Source organism: Caretta caretta, chromosome 9 (genome assembly GCF_965140235.1).
Source record: "Caretta caretta isolate rCarCar2 chromosome 9, rCarCar1.hap1, whole genome shotgun sequence".
In the NCBI taxonomy this organism is placed as follows: Eukaryota; Metazoa; Chordata; order Testudines; family Cheloniidae; genus Caretta; species Caretta caretta.
In genome coordinates, this window is record NC_134214.1 from 31,617,141 (window position 1) to 31,643,638 (window position 26,498).

General features: G+C 42.4%; 1 protein-coding gene across 1 annotated transcript in view; it reads left to right on the forward strand.

Moving 5' to 3' along the window:
- Nucleotides 1-26,498, forward strand: part of SLC9A9 (solute carrier family 9 member A9) — a 316,631-nt gene that overhangs the window by 14,596 nt on the left and 275,537 nt on the right. The window contains exons 3-4 of the mRNA XM_048864122.2: nucleotides 12,552-12,629; nucleotides 13,335-13,411. Of these exons, the coding sequence (XP_048720079.1) occupies nucleotides 12,552-12,629; nucleotides 13,335-13,411 (155 nt within the window). The remainder of the gene's footprint in view (nucleotides 1-12,551; nucleotides 12,630-13,334; nucleotides 13,412-26,498) is intronic.

The following is a 26,498-nucleotide window of genomic DNA, read 5'->3' on the forward strand; positions in this document are numbered from 1 at the left end:
AATCTGCTCTGTTTGCTTTAAAGAGAAATAATCCATCTAGTATATTGTAGCCATTTATTTAAAAAAAAAGGCATTTTATCTGGACAGAGAAGGAGCAAGCCATTCTGCTAATGACATGCTGTCACTTTTAAAGGTATTAATGTAGGAGAGCCCCCAGACAGAACAACAAATTACACAGGCTTAGTATTATAATGTCTTTTGTGTCTCAGTGCTAGGCTGTAAACAGGATTCTGTTGTACTGGGAGTTACTTGAAATGAAGTTAAAAAAGCAGAACACTATCTCTTCAGGCCTGAACTTGATGGAGAATACAGGCACTATCCTGGCAATAGCAAGGCTGACCATTTTTTATTTTTGTTCAGACTCATGCTCATTCTAACATCACTTTTGGGAAATCATTTTAATGAGTGTCTTATTTTATAACGAAAATGTACATTTTTTTTTCTTCCCCAGTCTTTTGTTGAAGAAGCAAAACACACAGTAAAAATACATCTGTTTCATACACATGGATTGTACTGCGGAATGCACTTTGTTTGAACTCTAGGCAATATTCCATTTTTATTACATGTCTTTTTGTTTTTTGCAATGGCACTCGTAGAACAAAATGTGTTCCATATGGCGGCCAAAGCAGCGGGCTAGATTCCCTCCTCTGTTCTGGCCTCTTTCCACCGCACTCGGACCTGGCTAAACCAGGAAGTGGGAGCTCTCTCTTGGCGTAAAGCTGGCTTATAACGTGTCTCATGTTAACAATTCATCCCACCCTGCTTTAGGGGATATGTCATGGAGGGAAGGGGTATTGGGGTCTTCTTCAGAGTGGAATTAGAATGGAACTGTCTTCTGCCAATTTTCAGCTGATGTACGGTCCTTTAGGGACTGCTGCCAGCTGGCATAAGTCAGAGCAGCACAAGAAAAAATCAAAACAAAATGAAGTGTTCTCTCTTTCTCTTCTGTGCTCAGTGGATTTCGATGCAGGAGATAATGTGGACAAGATCCATAAATTCCCATGGTTATTACACAAAATCTGTTTTTCCTACCAGCTACACATATCTGTCATATTGAGTTCAAATCCATAGTGTTGTAGTTTTTCATACAGATTAGATAGATTTCATGAGAAAAAGGGGATGTAGCTTCATTGAAGTCAGTAACATACAGCAATTTATACCAGCTGAGGATCTGGCTTAATATATATTTATGCCTTAAAATTTTTGCAAAAGACAATACATTAAAATGGAATAGGGAAAAATGTTGTCTTGTCTACTACCTGCAAAAAAATAGTGAGGTTTTTATTCATTATGAATAAATGCAGTAAATCTGTTTCTCAGAAAACTCAACTCCACAAATTGCAGGAATGATGAGGGGTCATTATAATAGGGTTTTTTTTCAAAATTATTAAAATTTGCGACTTTCCCAATTAACGCTTTTTGTTGAAGAGGCCAAGTGCAATGCACAGAGTTAACCCACAAGGTGCTGGCATTTTTCAGATTGTGTGCTATGGTGTGAAGACCAGTGATGGATTAGCTGCAGGGCCCGTGCCCAGGAGCCCTGGCCAATTGCCCCCCGCCCCCCAAATAGGCACCCCTGCTTCCCGGCAGGAACACCTGGGGGTGGGAGTGGCCAGGGGAATTGCAGGCAGAAAGTTGGGGGGCCCTTGCTTTCGCCCAGGACACAAACCCTTAATCTGCCTCTGGTAAAGACATAAACACAGAGACCATACTTTAAGCAGCAACTAGAGAACTCCCTAACCAGGAAGTTCTCCCATTTAGTAAGATGGCTGCTTCAATCCATCCTGTTCCTTGCTGGTGACTGTGGAAAACCAGGAACTCCATAATCACTCCACATCTTTCTTTCTTTATAATGAAAAGTTAAAATTTAAATGATATACATACAACAGTACAAAATATACTTCAAATTTCTTAAAACTATTTTTACTATGTCCCTTATCAATTGCATTTAAATAATCCTAGGCATTATTCTAATGATCAAGTCTTTGAGGGGGTCTGATCAGTCTTCCAGACTGTTATCACTTCTGAGGAGTTTGTGCATGGAGTTCCCTGAGGAGGGGACTTAATTCCTTACAGAGTACTTGCAAGCCCCAGATCCTCTCTTTGGTGTGTTGGGAAATACTGAAGATTAATCTGATTCCTCTGGAGAAGTCCTCTTGGAGTCCCCACTCGGTAGGATCTGGGAGTTTCTACCAAGTTCTGAACAGTTCCAAATGTCTGGGAGCTCTTGATCCAAACTTTGTTCCTCATCTCCTGTCACAGAGGCAGATTAGGATGTTCTGGGGCCCTGAGCCAGAGCAAGTGGGGGCCCCTCCCCACTCCTTCCACCTGCCGTCCCTTCGCCCGCGCCTCCAGTGCTCCTGCCAGGAGGGGTTGAGGACCGGGGGCTTGCTCCGACCTCCTGGTGCTTCTGCCGGGAGGGAACGGGGCAAGCCCCCATGCCCTGATCCTGCTCACTGCCCCTCCCCCTCCCCCGCCGGCAGGAACGTTGGGCAGGCAGCAGGAGCGGGGTCAGGGAGTGGGGTGCCCATTTTTCCAGGGCCCCCAAATTGGCTGGGACCCATGGCACGGACCCCATTGGCCCGGGGCTAATCCACCACTGTCCATTCAGGTAATGCCTTTGTTCTGTGCTTAATATGGAAACTTTTAGTTGCTGAATTTTGAGTTCAGCATCCCATTTTTGAAATTCCATCAGGTCGGACCAGTTTAATCTGTATTGTTGCCACAAAGATGTCCTTATTTGTCTTCCCATCAGAAGTTCTGATGGAGATAGTAGAGATGCAAGTGGTGTTGACCGATATGCCTAGGCATGCTTTATATGGGGCCACTGATTTTTGCAGAAGTCTTTTTAAAGTCTGCACTGCTCTTTCCACCTCCCTGTTACTCTGGGGGCAATGTGGATTCCTCCTACGATGTTCAAAATCAAAGTCCTTTGCAAAATGTAGGAATGTTTTAAAGGTAAATTGAGGCCCATTATCAGATATGTGGACTACAGCAACTCCATGAGGTTTAGATATTGACTTTAGGTTCTGAATGACCTGTGCTGAGGAACACTGTGTAAGTTTAGCTAAGTCAAAATATCTGGAGAATTAATCAGCTATAATAATGGGGAAAAAAAATCTTGTGACTACCCCCTATCAAAGGTCTGTCAGGTCGCTTTGTATAGAGTTACGTATCTCGCAGCCTCTACTAAGGTGTGACTTTGCCTATTCAGACTGGGGCCACCACACAGATTGCTGTGTTCATGCTCCACACTTGGTTTTACTTTGGTGTCCCTCTGGGATATTGGAGAGTATCTTTCTGAAGTTCATAGGGATAAGAATGTGTGTCCTTTCAGAAGCAGGCCAACTGGCATGTGAAAGGTCATTTTGGTCCTGTCAGTATGGTGGTAGGTCAGTTGGAAGTTAACTCCTTTGACCCCACCCTCCTTGGCAGAGTAAAGTCTGTTTCTGGCAAGTCTCATCCTTTAGTTATTTATCTCCAATTTGCTGAAGTTAGCTGGTAGGTACTGGAATTGCTGTAAGAACAAAGTGTAGACTTTGACATCTTTCTCTAAAGCTTTTTCATCTTCCATTGGTGGCTGCCCCATTGGCTCTCTAGATAGCATGTTTGCAGTTATGAGTGCTTTCTCTGGAATGTGTTCAGTGTTGAAAGAAAAATCACATTAGCTATAGCAAAAATCTTTGAATCCCAGGTGGAAAGCTTTGATCCCAGTAATACCACTAAGGGCTTGTGATCTGTTTCTTTGTTAAAATTCGAGCCAAATGGATATGTCCTGAGCTGTCCAACTGACTGCTAACACTTCCTTTTCTCTATTTGTGCTACGGGCTCCATTGCTGTGCTGAGACAGGGCTCCGATTCCTTCCTGCTGCAGCTTCAACACTTTCCCGACTCACTCACTACTCTGGCAGTCAGGGCTCTTTTCTGTCCTCTACTCCTCCTTCAGAGAGAGGGATTCACGCACTTCTGACACCATTTCGGGTGAGGGTATAAATATAGAGAGCCATGCTTTAAGCAGCAACTAATGAGCTCCCTAACCAGGAAGTTCCCCCTTTATTAAGACCCTGCTGCATCACACTCTAGTCCTCTCTGGTAACTGTGAAGAACGAAGAACACTATGAACGCTCCACACCTGCCAAATCAATCCTTTTGGCAGTGGACAGACATTGCATAACAGATCCAAAACCTTTCCCATTTAAAAACAGACAATTTAGGAAAAGCATAGAAGGGAACACATGCTTCTCCAAGCAGCATCTGCTTTCCTTTCAACAAAGAATTTTTATGCGCAATTTAATTTGTTAATTGGAATTAAACACATAAATACCCATTCATCTGCTGGAATGCAGAACCCAGCATAATTACTCCTTTTCCTGAAAGAAGTATGATATAATATTTTAAATATGTAATGAGCCTTTATTAAAGAGCTTTACAATTACTCCTGGAGTGTGACCTACTGCAGTGTCCCTTTGACAATCCAGGCTGCAGCTAATAAATGAGTGATCTGAAATAGACATTTAAATTTAGTTATAGGGTTGCCCAATCCTGTGAGATGCTTTGTGCCTTCTGCGAGGTGGTGAGCCCTCTCAACACACAGCAAGGGCTCGTCTACACATACTGGGGATCAATGTGCAGGTCCAGTGAAGACCGTCTAAATTGACCGCAGATGGCTCTCCTGTCGACTTCTGTACTCCACCTGAACGAGAAGCGCAAGGGGAGTCAACGGGAGAGTGTCTCCCATTGACATAGCCTAGTGTGGATCCCGCGGTAAATAGATCTAAGTACATCGATTTCAGCTATGTTATTCACATAGCTGAAGTTGTGTAACTTAGATCGATCTCCCCCCCCCCGTAGTATAGACAAGGCCTAAGTCTGTCACTCAGGCCAAGATCCACAAAAGGACTTAGGCATTATAGTGCCTAACTTTTAAGTTTCTTGTCACCCAGTGGAATCCACAAATGCTGAGTTAATTCCCTAGGCTCCCTGTACAATGTGTTCGGGGGTTGGGGGGGGAAAGAAGGGTGAGGAAAGACCCCAGAGTATGAGAGCCACAAAAGCTAGCCCATTAAGCAGGGATCTATCTAAACTAGCCAATAGCAGAGATAGAGGAGGGGAGAGGGGGGCGTATCTTAAGTTCCAGCCACCTCATGGAGTTAGGTGCCTAAATCCAGGTGGGAAGGAAGTATCTATTTCTACTTGAGCTCCATAGCTGGGAACATTCTCCTGGTGTCAGGTGCCTAAGCCATGTCTTGTGTGACAGAGGTGGAGAGGAGGCCTTTCTTATAACTTTAGCTCCGTGGTTAGGGAATTCACCAAGGGTGCTGAAGACCCCATATCAATTGCTGCCCTCTGCCTGATGTGAAAAAGGGATTTGAACAGAGGTTTCCCACCTATTAGATGAGTGCCCTGACCACTGGATTAGTCACCTTCCCACTCACCCAGTGCATATTTAATTATTTATACACTGTAGAACAGCTTCAACAGGAGAGAGATACTCACATCAGAAGGTCCCATAGTCCAGTTACGGCACTTACCTCAGAGATGGGAAACCCCTGTTCAAATTCCTTCTTCTCATGATGCGCAGGAGGGAATTGAACCACATCCTGATTGAGTACTCTAACCACTGGGCTAAAGGTTCCTCTTTCCTTCCCTGGCTGTTTTGGGTGGAGGTAGGTGTGGTCTGAGCACACCTTAGATCAGGCCCCACAGGCAAGACTGGTTGGGCAACACCTATCTTCACCTGGTTTGAGGCTCGCACTGGGGCTTATGCATGAGATAGGCCAATGGGCACCTGCCTGGGGTAGCAGTGAGCATGTCCAGAGGCAGAAACGTAGGTGCCTAGGGAACTCTTAGAGAAAATTTAGACATCTAGCAAATTCAGGCCCTTAAAAGGTTAGGTGGCAGCTGAGCAGGAGTTTTGTGGATTGCAGTGGTGCCTAAAACTGGGCTTTAGGCACTGAAGTCCATTTGTGTATCTGGGCCTCAGCACTTTGTAGGAGTTACTAGACACTTCTGAGGACTGGATCCTAAAATTTTAAACTGAAAAGGTCTTGTGGTGCAGATTCCTTTATAACAAAGTTCTCAAGAATTTAATAAAATATGACTCTTCCATTGGTCTTTGGAACTGTTTTAATGGAAAAGTATGTCCCTGCTACAGAATTCTGTAGGATGATTCATAAGATCAATAGAAAGGACTTGACTAACCATTATATTCTGTAGGTTTTGAGAGTAATTTCTATAGAACCCAAATGGTTTCATCCTTATCAAATGCTATAGGACTGAGCATCTTCTGCACAGAATGAGTAATCACATCTACTCCTTAAGTCAGTGCAGTGAATGGTGCCAAGCACCTTGCAGGACTAGAGCCACACCCATTTGTTCATAGGTATAACTCTGTGATTAAAGGTATGTCTATATATACAGCACTGCAGCAGCGTAGCTGTACAAGTGCAGCTGTGCCGTTGCGGCAGGTCTGGTGAAAGATGCTGATGGGAGAGAGCTCTCCCATCAACATAAAAATCCACCTCCACGAGCGGCATAAGCTATGTTGGCGAGAGACGCTCTCCCGCTAACATAGCGCTGTACACACAAACACTTACGTCGGTGCAATTTGTTGCTCAGGGGTGGAATTTTCGCAATGAATAAACCTCTGAAAAAAGCAAAGAACCTTCCAGCAATGATCAGGATTTGACTCTAATCCTAGGTATGGTGCGTTTGATCACTGGGCTCACTTGCACACAAATGCAGTGAGGGATTTTTCAAGCTATGCAGTGAGGCATGCCTGCATATCTGAGCAGAGAATCACACCTGAAGATTATGCCTTGACATCTGGCAAAACTAGCTCCAGAAATGGTCACAATGGAGTAAAATTAACAACAAGAACATTTTTAAAGTAGATAAGCTATTTTAAATACAAATGCTGAGTCCTGGCACCTCTTGGCAGTTCATAGCCCTGGCACCTCTGGGCTTGCCATGTCAGTTATGAAAGTACAAAAATCACTTGAGCCCAGGCACATCTTTCATTACAGCTTACATACGGGGCTGGATGAACCTCAAAAGAGGTCCAAATTCAATTTGGACCCCAGTGTTCACATCTTTATACTAAATTCATTTGAACTCCTTGAAACTATGCGCTCTGAAAAATTGAACTGGAAGTTTCACGGGAACAGGTTTCTTCACAAGATTATTGGTGCCTCCTGTACTTGTTGGGCCACCTGCTGTTCCACTGGTATGTTGGTCCTTCTGTTCCTCATTCTAAAGCAGAATTGAGGAGCACAGGATTGTGTGACAATTGAAGAAAAGTAACTAATTATTCATGAACCTGCAAAGAGGTTCCATTCAAAGTTGGAGCAGAGATTCTTATTTTCTCATATGTATTCTAATTTGATTCTTTCACCGAGTGCCATAAGTTATACTCCCTGTACATGCTTATAGGGTGAAATTCACCTCAAAGCAAAGGGCCCACGCAAGAACCTCAGCATTGCCTAATCCCTTGAGTAGGGCTGGTGGACATGTATTTGTATTGCAATTTAAGGCCAGAAGAGACCACCAGGAGCTATTCTGACTTCCTGCTTAACACATGGGTAACCCTCCACCCCATCTCTGTGAGGAAGCTCCAGGTGGGACCCAAACAGACTGGTGCTAAGCAGAGACTTGAGTGGGTTTGACAGTCCAGGGTTACACAGATCCAGGGGCCTAACAGCTTGCATAAGGGTGTATGAAGTGACAGCTGCTGCTATCCCAGCTTAGAGGGCAGGGAGGGCTGGATTGTACAGCCCTGGTTTGAGGAGTGAATAGTGGACTGCTCATTGCCCCATACAAAGCCCAGTTACTCTGGCTCTGTGCAGAATAGATGAGTCTCATCCATTGCACATGGAGAATATAATGTAACCCCCTGCTGCTTCCAAGACAGACCACTTTTTCCTCACAATGTGGCATACCAGCGACCATGATGGAGTTAGTTTCTCTCAGATTTCCACACACAATGATGTGTTGCATCTCCAGCAGTGCAGAGGATAAATAAGCTGTTGTCTCATAGGGATAGATGGGTGCCACTGAGAGGATATTTCAGTTTCATTGCCATGGCAGTTTTTCCTGCACTATCAGGACAGATGGGAACAGAAATGATAATGAAGAGCTACAGGATGTTACTGGTAAATTAGTTGAACTGTTAATAATTAAGCACATTAAAAGCCCTCTAATTGAATATATTCTCCTAAAAGAAACATCTGAAGTTTAAAGGAAAGGCTTCCTAGTACACATGCGATTTCAGCATATTTCCACCAAGCAGATCTCTTGCTGAAAGGGCAAATTCACATCTTGGCAAAATTACATTTTACTGGCAAGTAGAAGGTTCTAACTTCACCTTAATTAGTTCTCTTCAAACATGATTACCTTAAGATAAACTAGGAACCTTTTAGTTCCTGCTTTCAGTGCCCACCTGGGGGAGTTACAGCTCAACACTTTGGTGCACAGTGCTGTTCATTCCCCTATAGTTCAAACTGCGGGACAATGCAGAGGCACTAATTTGCCTGCAGGACCTTTACCCCTGTGGATGATGTGAGATTGAGAGAACCCAGCTTGACCCTTTGAACCCAAATTGAGTCTGCAATACGTACAGTCAGAAAAAAGATTCTCCCGCTCAAATATTTTTCTATGGAATCTAGAAAAATTAATATTAGACAGGTACACAGACTCTGTCCCAAACAGTTATAGGGTTTGGGAAAAATTTTAAAAACGAATGTGCTAAACAGCTGCTCCAGTGACTGAGCTGAAAACTTTTTACTACAGGGGGTAAATTAGAGTATCATCGGCATCACAAAAACTTGGTGAAATGTTGAAAATAGGACATGATTAACACCAGGGTAAAAAATACATTGGAATGACAGACTAGGTCATGCTGGTGGGGGAGGGCACTATATGTGCAAGAAAGCATAGAGTCAAATATAGAAAAAATCTTAAATCACTCACACTGTACCATAGAATGGATAGAAATTCCATGCTTGAATAATAAGAGAATAGCAATAAGAATACGCTACCAGCCACCTGACAGTGATTGTGAAATGCACAGGGAGATCAGAGAGGCTACAAAAACAGAAAACTCACTAATAATGTGGGATTTCAACTATCCCCCTATTGACCGGAAACATGTCACCTCAGGATGGGATGCAGAGATAAAATTTCTAGATGGCTGACATTTCTAATGGCTGCTTCTTGGAGAAGCTAGTCCTGGAATCCATTAGGGGAGAGGCAATTCTTGATTTAGTCCTAAATGCTGCACCTAAGAGATTAATATAGCTGAGCCGCTTAGTAATAGCTACCATATTGTAATTAATTTTAACATTCTTAACCGGGTGGGTGGGAGACCAAAGAAACCCATCACAGTATCATTTAACTTGGAAAGGGGGAACTACAGAAAATTGAGGAAGGTAGTTAAATGGAAATTAAAAGGAACAGTCACAAGAGTGCAACATTTTAAAAACCCCATAATAGAGACTCAAACAATATTCCCTAAATAAATAAATAAATTAAATAAAAAACACACACCACCAGTAAGAGGGCCAAGAAATTCTACCATGGCTAAACAGAGGAATAGAGACAGGTTCAAGACAAAAATTTTCTTTGCAAATTGAAAGTCAAATCCTATTGAGGAAAATAAAAAGGAACATAAACTCTGGCATGTCTAGTATAAGTAAAAGTATAACTAGCCAGACCAAAAAAGAATTTGAAGAGCAACTAGCAAAAGGCACAAAAACTAACAGCAAAAAATTTAAGTACATCAGAAGCAAGAAGCTTGCCAAAGGATCAGTAGGGCCATTGGACAATCAAGGTGCTAAAGGAGTGCTTAGAGAAGACCAGCCAGTTGCAGAGAAGCTAAATGAATTCTTTACATCAGTCCTCGCTGCAGAGGATGTGAAGGAGATTCTCACACCGGAGCCATTCTTTTTAGGTGATAATCTGAGGAACTGTCCCAGAATGAGGTGTCAATTGAGGAGGTTTTAGAACAAATTAAACAGTAATAACAGTAGGTCACCAGGACCAGATGGTATACACCCAAGAGTTCTGAAGGAACTCAAATATGAAATTGCAGAACTACAAACTGTGGTATGTAACCTATCGCTTAAATCTGCTGCTTTATGCAGTGCTTAATTTGTGCCAGGGCTTGCCAGGGCTCAGCTCTAGCACCTCTAGGGTTGGCAGTTCATAGCTCCGGCACCCCTGAGCTTGCCGCATCAGTTATTAAAGTAAAAAAAAAAATTGCTTGAGCCCCAGCACCTCTTTCATTACAAATTAAGCATTGGTTGTACGAGATAACTAATATGATGACGATTTTAAAAAATGTCTCCAGAGGTGATCCTGGCCAGTGAGCCTAACTTCAATACTTGGCAAACGGGTTGAAACTATAGTAAAGAACAGAATTATCAGACACATAGATAAGCATGATATGTTAGGGAAGTGTCCACATGGCTTTTGCAAAAGGAAATCATGCCTTACCACTCTATTAGAATTCTTTGAGGGCATCAACAAATATGTGGATAACAGTGATCCAGAGGATGTGGTGTTCTTGGACTCTCAGAAAGCCATTGACAAAATCCCTCACCAAAGGCTCATAAGCAAAATAGGAAGTCATGGGGTAAGAAGGAAAGTTCTGTCATGGATCAGTAACTGGTTAAAAGATAGGAAACAAAGGGTAGGAATAAATGGCCAGTTTTCACAGTGGACAGAGGTAAATAGTGGTGTCCCCCAAAGATCTGTACTGGGACAAGTTCTACATATTTATAAATGATCTGGAAAAAGGGGTAAACAGTGAGGTGGCAAAGTTTGCAGATGATACATAATTACTCAGGATAGTTAAGTCCAAAGCTGCCTGCCAAGATTTACACAAAGGGATCTCTCAAAACTGGATGACTGGGCAACAAAATAGCAGATGAAATTCTGCATTAATAAATGCAAAATAATGTACGTTGGAAAACATCATCCCAACTATACATACAAAATGATGGGGTCTAAATGAGCTGTTGCCACTCAAGAAAGAGATCTTGGAGTCATTGTGGATAGTTCTCTGAAAACAGCTGCTCAGTGTGCAATGAAAATCAAAAAGGGTAACAATATTAGGAACTATTAGGAAATGGATACATTATAAGACAGAAAATATCATAATGCCACTATATAAATCCATGGTACACCTGCACTTTGAATATCCCCTGCAGTTCTGGTCGTCCCATCTCAAAAAGAGATATATTGGAATAAGTACAGAGAAGGTCAATAAAAATGATTTAAGAGTATGGAACAGCTTCCGTCTGAGGAGAGATTAAAAATACTGGGACTCTTCATTTTAGAAAAGTCATGATTAAGGGGGATGTGAGAGAGGTCTATAAAATCATGAATGGTGTGCAGAAGTGAATAGGGAAGTGTTATTTAGCCCCTTCATATAACACCAATCAGGGTCACCCAGTGAAATTATTAGGCAGTAGGTTTAAAACAAACATAAGGAAGTACTTCTTCCCACAATGCAGTCAACCTGTGTAACTCTTTGTCAGAGGATGTTGTGAAGGACAAGACTATAACAGGGTTCAAAAAAGAAATCGATAAGTTCATGGAGGATAGGTCCATCAATGGCTATCAGCCAAGATGGTCAGGGATGCAACCCCATGCTCTGGGTGCCCCTACGCTTCTGACTGCCAGAAGCTGAGATGGGACAACAGGATGGCTCACTTGATAAGTGCCCTGTTCTGTTCTTTCCCTCTGAAGCATCCGGCACTGTCCACTGTTGGGAGACAGTCTACTGGGATAGATGAACCATTGTTCTGACCCAGTATTGCCATTATTATGGGGGGTTTTATTATTAAAGTTGGTAAAGCAAAATAAAAAGTAAATAAGCATAAGCAAAGATGGAGAATATCCTCCCACAAGATGGAAGATTTCCTTTATTTGGAACAAGGAAGCACAAGAAGGATTTATTTTTCCTTTTAATTTTGTTTTGTGTGCAGTTTCTAGCTATGTAGCAACTTGTATGGCCATCATCCCAGTGTCAGAGCACCTCAGAATCATTATCTTCACAAAATGTCTATGGAGTAGGAAGGTATTATCCCATTTTTACAGGTGGGAAACTGAGGCCTGGGGTGACTTGCCAAAAATCATAGAGGAAATCTGTGCCTGAGCCAGGAGTCAAAGACAGGACTCCCGAGTCCCCAGTCCACCACCAAACCTACTAGGCCATCTAGTTCATTACTCTCCTTAACACGTGAAATGTAATTTGCCTGTGTTCTGTATTGACCGAGCACTACCTGTTTCTTATGTTTAATATTTTTTTACAAAAATATCTAAATATTGTACTATATACACATGCACAGGGAACTCTAAACTCGTATTTATTCAGCTAATAACTCTGAGTAATTTGTCCAGTTTCCACGCTTTCGAGAGTAACTTATTAAGGCTGACACCGTGATTAATCCTGATTTTAAAATGGCCTGTCTCTCACTTGAAACCTTCCATACCAAGCTGAATGGCTGCTTTACTTTTTCCTTACTCAATATCTTTGTCTTTTCTGGCAGATGACTTTTGATCCTTCGATCTTCTTCAATGTTTTACTGCCACCCATTATATTTCATGCTGGATATAGTTTAAAGAAGGTAAGTGATTTCTCTCTTAAATTACAGAACGTGGGCTGGTCTGATGGCTACTTTGTAGTGCCATTGTTACATTGGTGGGGAGAAGAATCTAAGTAATTGTCCGTCTGAAATTCTTTTGCTTGGTAATTATTTAGGCCAATTGATATCAGAGAAGAGAATGGAAAATAACTATTTAAGACTTCAAACCCATGGGCCTGATTCTGCTCTCTGTTATGCTTGTGTAAGGCTCTGATCTTGCACTTCAATATGTGGGTGGATTGCTGTGCCCATGCAAGGTCCCTTTGAAGTCAGTGAGGCTCCACACGTGTGCAGCAGCCCTCTTCCCGTGCAGAATTGGGACCTACACCTGTGTAAGGGAGGGGATTCACTGTAATATTTACAAAGGTCATTAAGAACCTGAGCTTTCATTATGACCACTAACTGTTTCATGCATGAATATGCAATTCCTACTTAATATGCAAAAAAGGAAGATTAGTGACATATAGACACGCTGACAGAACATGAGGGGGGTCTTAGATCATATTTTCAAAAGCGTATTTGAAGCCTATGTTTTGTTTTGTTTTTTCCAATCCTGAAGAACTGCTATAGCAACAGCCGGAATGGCTTGACTGGGACTCCTAAACTTGGTGTTTGAACTTGAATTTAGGTTTCTAAGATGAACTCTGCTAAATTTGACATTGTATTTTTCATACTTTGTTTCCCCAGAGACATTTTTTTCGTAATTTAGGATCAATTTTAACATATGCCTTTTTGGGAACTGCCATCTCTTGCATTGTTATAGGGTAAGTGAAATTCACATCCTATTATTCTTGTTCAAGTTTAATATTAGTCGATTTTCCTCATAAAAGGGCACATGATTTACTTCACTGGTGTTAGGCTAACATGAAGGCATTTTCCTACACTATCTATTCATGACTTTCTTAAACAATGAAGTTCTATCTTTCGGTGAGGTTGAGATGGAAAATTCAAGATGCAGTCATGGTATAGGCCCAACCTCTTCCATGAGACCCTCAGTATCTTGCACACTTGGGCCCCAATTTGTGATCATTATATAGGCACATGCTGCCTTTTATAGTCATGTAGCATTAACATTTTATCTGTCCTGCAAGAAGGGAGCATTCTTCTTGGAGGAACACACTGTTCTTTAATGGCATTCCCTTTACAGGACAAGAAATCTCCAGAAAGACAGGAGGAATTTTAAGGTTCTTGAACTGTTTCTGAACCAAGGTTTCTGCAATGAGCTCTGCACCTGTACAGAGCCCTGCTGAAGCTAATGGAGCTCCTTACAGGGGTCTTCCCATGCAGAGCTCATTTCAGGGTTGGGACCTAAGACTTCATTAGCCATCTGTCTGGGATTGTGTGGAGTTGAAGGAGGGGAGCTTATTTTACAGGTTACAAGTTTGGGAATTTACTGATGGTTCAACTTTCAGGTTAGCAGCTCATTGAATCTTGTAGGTTACCTGAGATCCTGGTCTGTGTAACTCTGAAATGAGCCATTTAAGTTGTTCAGCATGGTGCGCAAGGATTTATGGTAGTGCTTCAATTTTATGCATGTGCTTTAATTTAGAAGTAATCAGACTTCTGAACCTAGGCAGAGTGCTTTCAAATTATGAAAGCAATTAACTCTTCTTGCTTTTTTATAACAGATCTTAAGTAAATTTAGATGGTGGAGTCAAAATATATGTTCCTTTTCAACATCATCATAAGACAGAACTTTCACATTTAATGTCAATTCAGTATTATGAAAACATCAGTGCCTGATGGATTAGTCTGTAATTCAAAGTTTAATACTTGTTAAAACTATTCTTTCAATGGAAGCAAGACAAAAATGGGTATCTTGACATCAGAGTTAACTTTCTTTTCATCTTAGTAAGATTTGAAGTAGCCAACAGCAGACACAACCTGCATGTATTATAACAAACCCATCATCATGTAGGATTTTTTGGTTTTTATTATACTGCATTCTATGGTCACTCAGAATTTCACTGACAGTGGAGAGAAATGTAACCATCCTGCTCCAAAAGCACAGGTCCCTGCCACATGAGCTGAAGAAGAGTCTGGGTTAGCCATTAGCTGTGCATCTCCTGTCACAATTGAGAGGTTCTGATTCCCTCTGGTAGAGGGCAGAGATACACAAGCACACCGGGCAGTTTCTTACCGTGTAAACAGTTAGCCAAATGCTTACTGGTATAAATTGGCTTCAATGGAGCTATGCCAGTTTATACCAGCTAAGAATCTGGCCCAAAGGATCTACATTAATGGGTAGTTCCCCATGTGGGTGCATGTAATATATATACACAAAAGGTTGAATAATTTTTAAGATCAGTGCTACAGTGTATGCAAGTAACAGCAGCTGTATATCTGGAACCTGGAGAACTTAAGTGAGGAAGCTTGTTAAAACAGCATGCTAGGGATAAGAACTTTTGAGTCTTATATGTGAAAATGTCATTTATGTGGCACCAGAACTAACGGATAAATCGCCAAAGGTCTGGACTTCCATTTAGATGCTTATCTGAATTATTTCCACTTTCAGGGTTTCCTCCATCTTGTTACTACTGCAGCTGGTTGAATAATATTCACCAAATAATATTCACAATTTTTTGCGAGATAATGCTGTGTTTTATTTTTTTATATCAATCATTTGATGAATATTTAGAAAATGACTATGTCAAGTTGTGGTTAGCCCCCTCCCTCCCTGCGACAGTCTCCTCATTCCTCCCCCCCAGAGTCTTTTTGAAGGGTCCAGCAGTTCTGCCAGCCTCTCTGGGCCTGGATACCTCTCCTTTTGAATGCCTTCTCAACTCCCACTCATCCCCCACATCAACTTGTCACTCTAGCTCTCCTTACCCAACACCGCTTTCTCTAACTAGACTGACATCCTCATACAGGTGCTGCCAGCTCTATCTATCCTCTCCTGCTGTACCAGCTCTGCTCAGCTGCCCCAGCTGGATTCAGTAGAGCTGTGCCTGTGTACACCACTGGATGTGAATTTGGCCCCTGCTCTATATAATTCCACAGTAAGGGTGTGAAATGGGGGTGGAGTATTGGGTGAGCAGGGGTCAAGTCCCAGAGCATGCATTTTTTGGACCAGAGTGATGACCAAGCAATTTCCTGATGTGACAAGAGATTGCCATGCAACCACATTAATAATCCCATTGCAAGGCCAATGGGCCTGACTGCCTGGTCTTGTGACACCTTCTTGCCCCTTCTCTTGAGCACTTGGTTTTAATTGCTTGTCTTTGTCTGCAAAACACAGAGGCAATGGTAATGTATCAAGAGAAAATATTCAGAGCTGACATTGTCTGTGTCTTTGCCAACAAAGGCTATTGTTTTTATTATTATTATCCAGATTATCCCTTGTGGGAGGGGGTCTACATGACTAACTCCTTGCTGAGATTCCCCCTGGTTATCCCGTAGTAGGGTCAGGCTTTGCCACCCCTTCATGGAAAAGGTCACAGACCCCCGGGATCCACAGGAGGTAAGGCACAGCTGCACAGAATCCCTGTGCCTCTGCACAATGTTTGACCCGTGGCAAGGCCCCCTAGATCACTGAAACCACAGCTCCATTGGAACCACGGTAGAAGGAACTGCTCCTACCTCCCCCAGGCTGCAGCTGCCCCAGGAGCACCCAAGAGAGGCTACACAGAAAGTTAATTCATTTGCCTAATTCTGCAGAGGGATGATGTGCATGCCCTCTCAGCTCTACATCCATCCCATCCAGTCTGTTCCTCTACCCTGTCAAAATCCTTCCCTGCAGATCAGAGGCTTCCTGTGGGCCTGGAGGGTAGAGAAGATGCCCATTTCTTTCACACAGAAAAGAGAGTTCCAAGTACAGTGTGCCTGTGTGCAGATCTCTATGGCCTGACCTGATTTCCTGATGTTATCACTCCTGTCTCTTTAGAGGCAATGATGTGGGTAAGGAGAGGTTGATAGAAGAGGGGTGGGGGGTGCACGCAACAGCGTGCCAGACCTGCTTGTTCCTGCCATAGAATTCACCAAAGTTTGACTGGGGGCTGGTGCTGGCAAAGTCAGGGGAAGTTATATGTATATGTAACTTTTCATAATATTTTATCCTGGTTTCTAATGCAACCACTCACCACCCCTGGACTTCATAAGTCTACCTGGGTCATGCAGTGATAAAAGCACATAACAATGCGTCTTTTTTACTCTACCTTAGAGGTAATGCTTACCAAGTTTGTTCTATTACACTGTGGAAATTATAGGCTGTTACAGCTGGCTCAGTGACTGGACTCTGGCTGATTTTAAGAGAAGCAATAGATAACGGTGGGGGTGGGAATAATTATGTGCATTTTTATGATCTTTTAATGCAGCTTAATAACTTAATACAACTTTGAAAACTCAATGAAATGGATCTTTCTAGTAGAAGATGAACTTGATTAGTTTTTCAAGGTTTTAGAATACCCTTCTAAGCACTGTAAAGGCAAAAAAAAAAATACTCTCAAGGGTGCTCAAGATGCTCCCTGGCCATTCTCAGCCAGTTTTGTTTGTAATTTCATAAGTTGGCCAAGCACAATGGTGTGTCAGAAAGAAATCATGTCATGTTCCCCATATCCTTCTGTTTCTAGACATCAGCGTTCTTAGATCTGTGCTGATCTGCACATGTGGCTTCAATGTATGTTGTCATTACATGTACAGTATCAAGTGAACATGATTATAGTAGAAAGGACAGTACATTCGAGTGATTACAGCAAAGAACTGAGTGTCTAGGTGTTCTGGCTTCTCTTCTCAGCTCTGCAATTGATTTCCCATGTGATACTGGGCAAGTCATTTAATCAACTTGTGCTTCATTTTCCCCTTTTGTAAAAAGGGAATAGCAATACTTACTAGATGCTTGTGTCACAGCTTTAAGTTCCTCTAATCGAAGACCATGTTCTATATTAATGTTTGTTAATATTCTGTGTGGTGTAGTATAGCAGTGTACAAAACCTAGGTAGGGGTATATGATTCCCCCCTTCACATGGTGATCTGATGAGCAAAACTGCTGGCAACCTGAAGCCTGGGGGTTTCTCCAAGAGATACCTGGATAATTCAGTGATGGAGGCCATTTAATTACCCAGATGGATAGAAGCAAAACTCCTTGAAAACCGATGAGCGTCTCAAGGCTTCCATACAAAGAGGAAAGAATCCTGCTTCTCCACCACTATATCTGTATCCCCACAGGGACAGTAGCATGCCACCGGAGCAGTGTGCAGCTGGCTGGGTGGAAGAGCTGAGGGAACAACTGCTCTGGCATGTTGTCCTTTTGGCAGCATGATTTATAAGTTCACACCTGTGTCTTTAACACCAGGGAAGGGGTATGGCAATGAGAAGTGGGGTTTGTTAGGAAGCTAAACAATGAAAGCATAGAAATAGAGATAGCCATGCTATTAGTCACACAGCAGGCCTAAGGAGTGCATATGGGCAAGATTCATGGGAAAGAGCCCTGTTTTTTCTTAGGTTGTTGGTTTTCCATGAGAAATGCACCCCACGCCTTGGCTATTCCACTCTTCTGTTGGTCTTGCTCCAGCAGGAAATGAAGTGCATAGGAAGTTCTAGGATACATAGGGCTCGCTTCCAGAGACCCCACTTTTAATGAGAAGGACATGGCCCCTTGATACAGAGTTGTAAAGATACAAATTCTTCCCAAGTTTCATGAAACAATATAATCACAGCTAACCTTGGGGGGCGTGTAATTGGAGTTGTCTTCTCAAAGACTCTATCAGATGGGGGTAGTTTCTATTTTTCAATTTTTAAGACAACAATTAAAGTAAGTGCCACTTTTAATGTTTTTTCCTGTGATTTCCCAGGCAGCATGTCCTAAGGAGAATATTCTGTGCCTTGGTATTTCAGGATGCTTTGCCAGCCAATCCAGTGAGCCTTGCATCCTTTTCCACAGTCAGACTGACGTTGTATAGGTTTATGAGAAAGCAATATAAGTCCTCTAAACTTTGAAATAAATAACTGAATGTGAGTCTCTAGACTGAGGGACTATTTTTTAATACAAAAGAGATTTATTGTTGTCATTTTTAATGCTGAAAAAGCCCGTAGGCCAGAGCCCTGCTGAAATGCAGTAATCTAAGTGCTTGTAAACCCTTTCCCCAGCATTGTCAAGTGTGAAGATCCACTTCTTGAGTCTTGCTTCGCATTTGGGATTTGACTCCACTACACTCTGAGAGGTGCCCCAACAATACAGTGATGGCAGGTGGCCCTCTAATTACCTACCTGGATAGAAATGAAACTCTTTGAAATCATGGTTTCTATCTGAAACTGTAACTCTGCCCAGGCTGGCTCAAAAATGGGAGCAGCATCTGAGGTTTATAATCCATATGGACAGTCGGTATGTCTGCACTGTGCACCCACTCAGAGAAAGAAATGAAAAAGAAAGAGGAAAGGAAAGGAAAGAGAATTAAAAACTTGGTAGAAAGAAGAGAGACAGTAAACTCCAAAAGGAAGAGCTTCACTCCAGAGAGAAGAGATGGGGGTAGGGGAGAATTAGTTGTTGTAATAAAGGCCAGGAAGTAGACGGCAAAAAGACTGAAAATAAAGTAGTTCCTTATTGCAGAATATTAGCCATGTATTTAAAGTGTGTGTGTGTGCGTGAGCACACAGGCAAGTATCTATGTCTGTATATCTTTGCTGCAGCCTCCCCCTCTAATTCGGGTGGTTGGGCTTACTATAGGGTGGCTGGGTGGTATTTAGTGCCCTAAGATACACAGGAGGTCAGACTAGATGATATGAAGATATCTTCTGGCCTTAAACTCTACGACTATGAATTTGCGCCATGCTCTCTGTCCTACTGACTTATAGAGCAGCTCACTGTAAACAACCCAATGCCTGCCCTGATAGGTGTTATGGTTGTTAGCCTGTGCAGCTTGTTACAATCAGTCACCTTAAAAAAGCAAGACAGTTGGTGCAGATCTGAAGTAAAGAAGTGGGAAACCACATCTATATCACAGAAGCCTTTGGTGAGCTGCCAAGAGTGACCTGACAGGAGTAGCTATGATGGTACTTGCCATCTCTGTTGTAAATCACTGCTTTTGCAAGACAGGGTGAGTCTTCTGGGGCTGGACAGAGGAACAGCGTGGCACTTGGATGGGAAAGCCATAATCCGGTGCCCCCAGTTGTGGGAGTGGGAGACAGTGAACCACGAGCTCTTATTGTGAGCAGTGAGTACTGCTCGGGCATCATTGCTTTAAACCAAATACTGTGCTAAAGTATGCCAGGCCATGCTTGTCACTCACAGACACACCATATATGAAACTACAAAACTTCCCCCTCTGGCCAATTCCTCCCCTTTGCACCTGAGTAAGTCTGAGTAGTGAAGCTTACTGCAGAGAGATCAGTAGAAAGGTGAAGAAATCCTCCCCCCAAGCCGTGAAGCCTCAGCAAAACTGCTACTGCATCTCCATGTCAAGAGATGGCAGCTGAGTCTGCACAGTGGCAAATCCACTGGCCCTGACTCTGTTCCTCCTGAGGTCAAGCCCCAGCCCTTCTGCATGAGGATGCAGGAGAAATCCTGAGTGTGCAGGATCCCATCCATCATGAGTTCAATCACACTGCTTCTGCTCCATGGGGGGCCCTACAATCACACAGAGGCCAGGGCAGTATTTTGGTTTCATTGAATTTTGGTGGGGTTAGTTGCTTTTAAATAAAGGTCCCTATCACTAACTGCTGCCTGGCTGGCGTTCTGTTCTCTGGGACTTTATTTTTAAGATAGCTCTGCTAATCTGATGGGAAGCATCTTTCGGAATCAATGCCTGTGGTAGGTATTTTCAATTTTCTTGAAGCTGGATGAGAGACCAACTTAATTGTAGAAGTTCTGATACCTTGCTATGTGCCTATTCGAGCGAAAGGCCAGAGTGAGTGGCAGGGGGAGCAGGAAGACTTGGGTTATTTTTTCTTAAAAACACCATCATTCTCCAGATCGGCATCCTCAGTCCAGGCCGAGGCAAAGTTGTCAACACATGAGAACTCTGATTATTTTCTTAAACTTGGCTTTATCAGAGATTTTTGATTTGGTTTCACTTGGGTTATCTTGGATTGCAACACCAATAACACATTTCATATATTCAGAATGCAGTACATTTTGCATTCGCTTACTCATATTTTTCCAGCTTGTCTATTAGCCTTGGCAAGGAGATATCGTTTTCCTGGAATCCAGAGCTGTGTGAAATATGCCACTCAAACAGCAAAAGTATTTGTTGGAAGGCCAAATTCAAGTGTGACCTGCCTTCGTGACTGCAGTGAGTTCTGCCTAATTAAAGAGTAAAATTGAGTAAAAGAGTAAAAAAAAGAGTAAAAGCAGGATTTGTCTCAGAGTACGAATGACTGTGTTGAAGACAAATCATGGAATATAAACAGCACATGTGGTCAATGTTATAAGGATTTATTCCAAGGTCAACATCATTTCCTGGCCCATAATGGTACTTTAATTCTGTTATGTTTTGAGCTAAGAGCATAGCATTTTGTAATACAAAAATATAGGTTTGCCTTCTTGTTGCTCTCACCTTTAACCTTAATTCCCTCAGCCATTTTTGCAATGTATGAAGATTACTCAGAAGATTTATTGGTTTCAAATTGGTGACAAAAATATCTGAAACCTGAGTTTATTAGTTGGACATTAACTTGTCTTCCCCCTTTTCCCTTGCATTCAGCTCCTTTTTTTACTGTATAAGTACTATTCAGCTGCTTGAATCTGACAGTCTTGTAATAAAATTCCTCTCCTATGGTAATCAGTTAAAAACTGTTTCAGGCCTGTTTTAGAATCCTTAACTTTATCTTCTCTTCAAGTGATTTGTTGTTATCCTGTTTAAAATTCACTTAATCCAAAGATTAAACCCATGGATCATCATTTAGAAACAGTTTGCATCTGGTTTCCAACCCAAATCCTACTTCCCTCTCCTCCCATCCCCCCCAAAATGCTTTGAAACATGGAAGTCATTTTCATCCTGATGCGCATGTGCAACTTCCAATGGGAATTTTCCGTGTGCATAAAGGGAAGGATATTCTATACTCTGTAGCAGGAATTGACAACCTTTGGCACGCGACCTGTCAGGGAAATCCACTAGCAGGCCGGGATGGTTTGTTTACCTGCAGCATCCGCAGGTTCAGCCAATCGCAGCTCCCACTGGCCGCAGTTCGCTGTTCCAGGCCAATGGGGGCTGTGGGAAGCGGCAGCCAGCACATCCCTCGGTCCACGCCCTATTGATAGTTTCTGTTAGCTACAGTAATCTAACCGTTAGCTGCCACAGCTTTAAATCCTAGTCAAGATAAAACCTATGAGGTCACTATTAAGTGTTACAATAGAGAATGCATGAGATGAAGCTGGCATACATATTGTTTTTCTGTATCTATTGGAGGTGGAAGTGGTGAATGCTTTATGGAGTGTTGGGGTGTGCTGTCAACGTCCTTGCAGGCAAAGTGAAAATAGCAAGAAATGCTGGGGACTTTTCTCTTGACTTCTCATTTTCATGGTTCCAAGGGTTTGTGTGAGTGGGGTGTATCGGGATATGAACATAACTGTCCAATCAAACAAGGGTGGGTTTGTACTACTGAAAATATAGACTTCCAAACTGCTGCTTCTAACTCTCTTTTTTGGGATAACAGGCATATTATTTCCATTGATGTGCAGCTTAACTAGGCTGTGTTCAATGAATTTTTAGTTGGAAATGCTCTATCTAGCAGAAAGAGCAGTGAGATCTCCCTGCAGATTTTTTCCTTTTTATTTGTCAACCTTTTTTTCTCCCTGAAAATGAAGCTGACTTCATTTTCCTTCTGCTCAACAGTAAAAAGAACAGGAGTACTTGTGGCACCTTAGAGACTAACAAATTTATTAGAGCATAAGCTTTCGTGGGCTACAGCCCACTTCATCGGATACATAGAATGGAACATATAGTAAGAAGATATATATATACACATACAGAGAAGGTGGAAGTTGCCATACAAACTGTAAAAGGCTAATTAATTAAGATGAGCTATTATCAGCAGGAGAAAAAACTTTTGTAGTGATAATGAAGATGACCCATTTAGACAGTTGACAAGAAGGTGGCCATCTTGGTGATCACTACGAAAGTTTTTTTTCTCCTGCTGATAATAGCTCATCTTAATTAATTAGCCTCTTACAGTTTGTATGGAAACTTCCACCTTCTCTGTATGTATATATATATCTTCTTACTATATGTTCCATTCTATGCATCCGATGAAGTGGGCTGTAGCCCACGAAAGCTTATGCTCCAATAAATTTGTTAGTCTCTAAGGTGCCACAAGTACTCCCGTTCCTTTTGTGGGATACAGACTAACACGGCAGCTAATCTGAAACCTGTTCAACAATAGTTAAGCTGTTCTGGCCCCATCATAACATGGGACAGAACTTGCTGATGATATTGCCACATTCTCAGAAGACTCTCTGCTTCCATTTCTCATTAAGCATTCAGCCCACGCTGGAGGAGTTCAACGTGCAATAGCAGTTTACACTTACTATGCACTGCAAGACTCTCGGGATTTGATTTTTTTTTCTACCTAGACTACTTCATAGATATTTAGACAGTTTGGCAAATGTCAGGTGGGTGTTTACTTTTGCACTTAGGTTCTGGGGTTATTTTATATTCCTTTCAGACTCAAGATCCATGGAATTGTACAAATGGTACATACTGAGCTGAAACAATGTTGAGTTTATAATCTAACTTTATTCTTAGGTTACGGATAGGCTGTAATATGACTTGGAAACCAAACATTTGTTGCTATGTTCTTCAGAAAACCAAAACCAAATGTTGTTTGGCTTGAATCTACTCATGCTATACAATCAGGGCTATGTGATTCTTTTGAGTATTGGAAACTGTTTCTCGCAGGGAATGATGGGGCCATATTAAGGGTAACAGGAAAACCTTTAGAGCTCTCTACTTTCTAAGTTAGGCAAGTACATTATTCAAGTAGCATCTAACTGCTGCATCATGTAGCTCCTGATCATTTCTGTATTTTAGTTTAGAGCTACCTCAGAGAAGTTAATCAACATCTCATTCCTCATTAAAAGAATCTATTTTTTCCAGCACTTGCACCAGCAAGAGACCTAAGGAAGACAACAGAGCCTGCTCTTCCTGTGCATGCTGCCCACAAATAAAGCTGTGTGCTGTCTCCACTCTTTCACAGCCCATGCACACAGCTTTGTGGCAGGCACAGAAATTGTGGGGGCTTATTAAGTATCTTGATGCTGCAGAGATTAATTGGAGGAGAAAGAAGGGGGAGGAATTCCCTAGAGCTGGACTAAAAAAAAAAGTTACAAGTAATTATCTCGTAAACTCAATGAAGATGTTAGAGTTTAATGATTACTAATAATCTTCTGAAGCCCCCTATACGACCCATATGAATGTCTGGAAAGAAGGGAACATGAAGGAGATCTTCACTTTATGATGTAAACCATGTATGTGAATACTACATGTGTACGGTACTCTTTGTATTGTTCACTGCCTTCCTGGTTCAGCTTGGACTGACATCTGAATGTACAGACTTTCGTTTGGTTATGGACCAGCATAGTACAATGTTGTCTGCTCTGAGCTATGCCAGATAATTAGGAAGAGTTTTAGATTAGAAAAAAACCCAAACAGTCCTATCCTCCGTCCAAGGGAGGCAACCTGTACTGATCACCAGCATGTGAATGGCTGGTGCATTTGTTGGTAAACATATAGTTTACTGCTCTCAGAGTGTGGGCCTGATTCTCCTCTTGGTGCAATATTGAGTAACTCTGTTACAGTCAAGTTAATTATATCAATGCAACGGAGAGGAAAAACTCCATTGATTACAAGGGAACTATTCTTGATTAACTGTAATGTACAAGTATAAATATGGCAAACACAAAACAGATTGATCAAATATGAGATTAGAGAAGCTGGAGCATATACGCTTAGTGATGGTAGGGTCTAGGAATTTGCTTTGGGCCCATCTCTAATTATAGATTTATTGTGGTAAGCTTTTACTATGGAAGGCAGACAAATAGCTAATTTTTATGAATGTTCTGAATTTAGGAATAAGAAGATGTGCTAAATTAAGGTACTGATATAAAAAATGCTTTCCAGACCATTAACACCCACACAAACCTGAAAGCATTTCCAGGATTATTTCAATGCAGTCAAGTCTGTCTGTTGATGCAAGTTCCGTGGTTAGACTAGAATTTGAGACCGTTTCAATTTACAGCTGACACTGTTCCTTGAGGCAGAGTTGAAGCATGCAAAAATACTGTTTCAGTTGTCATAAACAGATGTGGAAAACAGCAGGACAACATTATTTGCATCTCACAGAGAAACCCTTAAGCATGTAAAGGATAGTGAAATAACTGCATTACAGTGGATATTAAAAGGCGAAAAACAACCACCACTTGGGAAATGAGAGCCCAGTGCAGTGTGGACAGAATGAAATCTGACTTGGTTCTGGACATGGTACATCATCTCTGTATTTAACCAGTGACTTCTTTTATTGTGCCCCCTGCTGGCAAAATGTGTGAATGACCGCACTGCCTGGAAAATAGTAGCAAACAGTTTGCCCCTTCCACAGAGAAACCCCACAAGGGGACCTGAATAAGAAAGAGGAAACTTCCATGAGGTTCCTCCTTTTTGCAGAGTTTCTTCCCTCTGGGCATTAGGGTTTGTCCTTACACTAGCCCGCAAACACCAGAACCTGCAGCATGGCTCCTTGGAGATCAGCCAGAGAACTTCCTGTACCGCTATGCTAATTCTGCAGCCCCAGCCAAACCTGCCATTCATCAGGTTCCCTGACAGCTGAGCTCCCAAAGAACCATGCAGCCAGGCTTCTCCAGCTGCAGCTCCTTTCGGGATCTCCCCACCGGTAAGATGGGGCTCATGGAGAGACATACCATCTGGGGCTGTTATTTTTGCAGGAATAACCTCCGCAGGGCTAGTGGAGTGGATGATGTGCAGTCAGTCTGACCCTGCACCCTGTCTGCACAGTCCTCTCAGGAATGACCCCAGACCCAAAGGGAAGCTTTCGGCGAATCCAGGAGGAAGGGGGGATATGCTGCCTATGAGGTAGCTGTTCTCCCTCACAGGATGGGAGATCTGTGAATAGGTCAGGGGTATAGTTAGGCTCACACTATGTACTGGATCATCCATTCCAGATATCATAAGTTTACTTTTGGAGAGCGAGCCACGGCATCCAGCATACATACTTCTTGCTCCTAGATAGAGATAGGCAGTGAGAGGAATGAAGTGACCCCTTTCACGAATGCAGGAGTTTGTCTATCAGTTTGTGAAGTGCTCTGGGCTGCTTCAGGATGAAAGGCTTGATAGAAACTTAAAACAGACTAGACAATTCCTATCCTAGTCTGGCAGCCTGGACAATCAAAAACAACTCACTCACTGCCAGCCTGACAAACGGCTGACCTACATTTACAAATGCACAGGCTCATCAATGCATCTGACCTACAGCTAAACATGGGAGCTGGCCTTCTGCCTGTGTTTCCTTGTAAATGCCCCCCCAAAGCCGAGCAATGGATGGTTTGCTTGCCCATCCCTTCCTGTTTTGGCTCTGCCCACCAACTTGACCCCATGCTGTACTTCCCTTTCTGCTGAAGTGCACTCTGGAGCACAGTTGGACTCATGAGGAGGGTGTTCGCAGGGAAGCTAATGCCAGTTTTCATTTCAGCCTCGGGGTGAATGCCCTAGTCACTCAGTGCAGCCAGACTATCTAAGTGCAGGTCAGTCAGATCAGCAGGTTGTCCACCAAGGAAGGGAAATGACATTTAAAAACAATAGAAAGGAGACTTCCTTCTGCTCCAATATCAGTTGTTTTCAAGTTTTTAGAAGCACCATGGAGCCCTGCCAGAGTATGTACTTAGTTGACTTTACTCTCCTTTTAGTACAT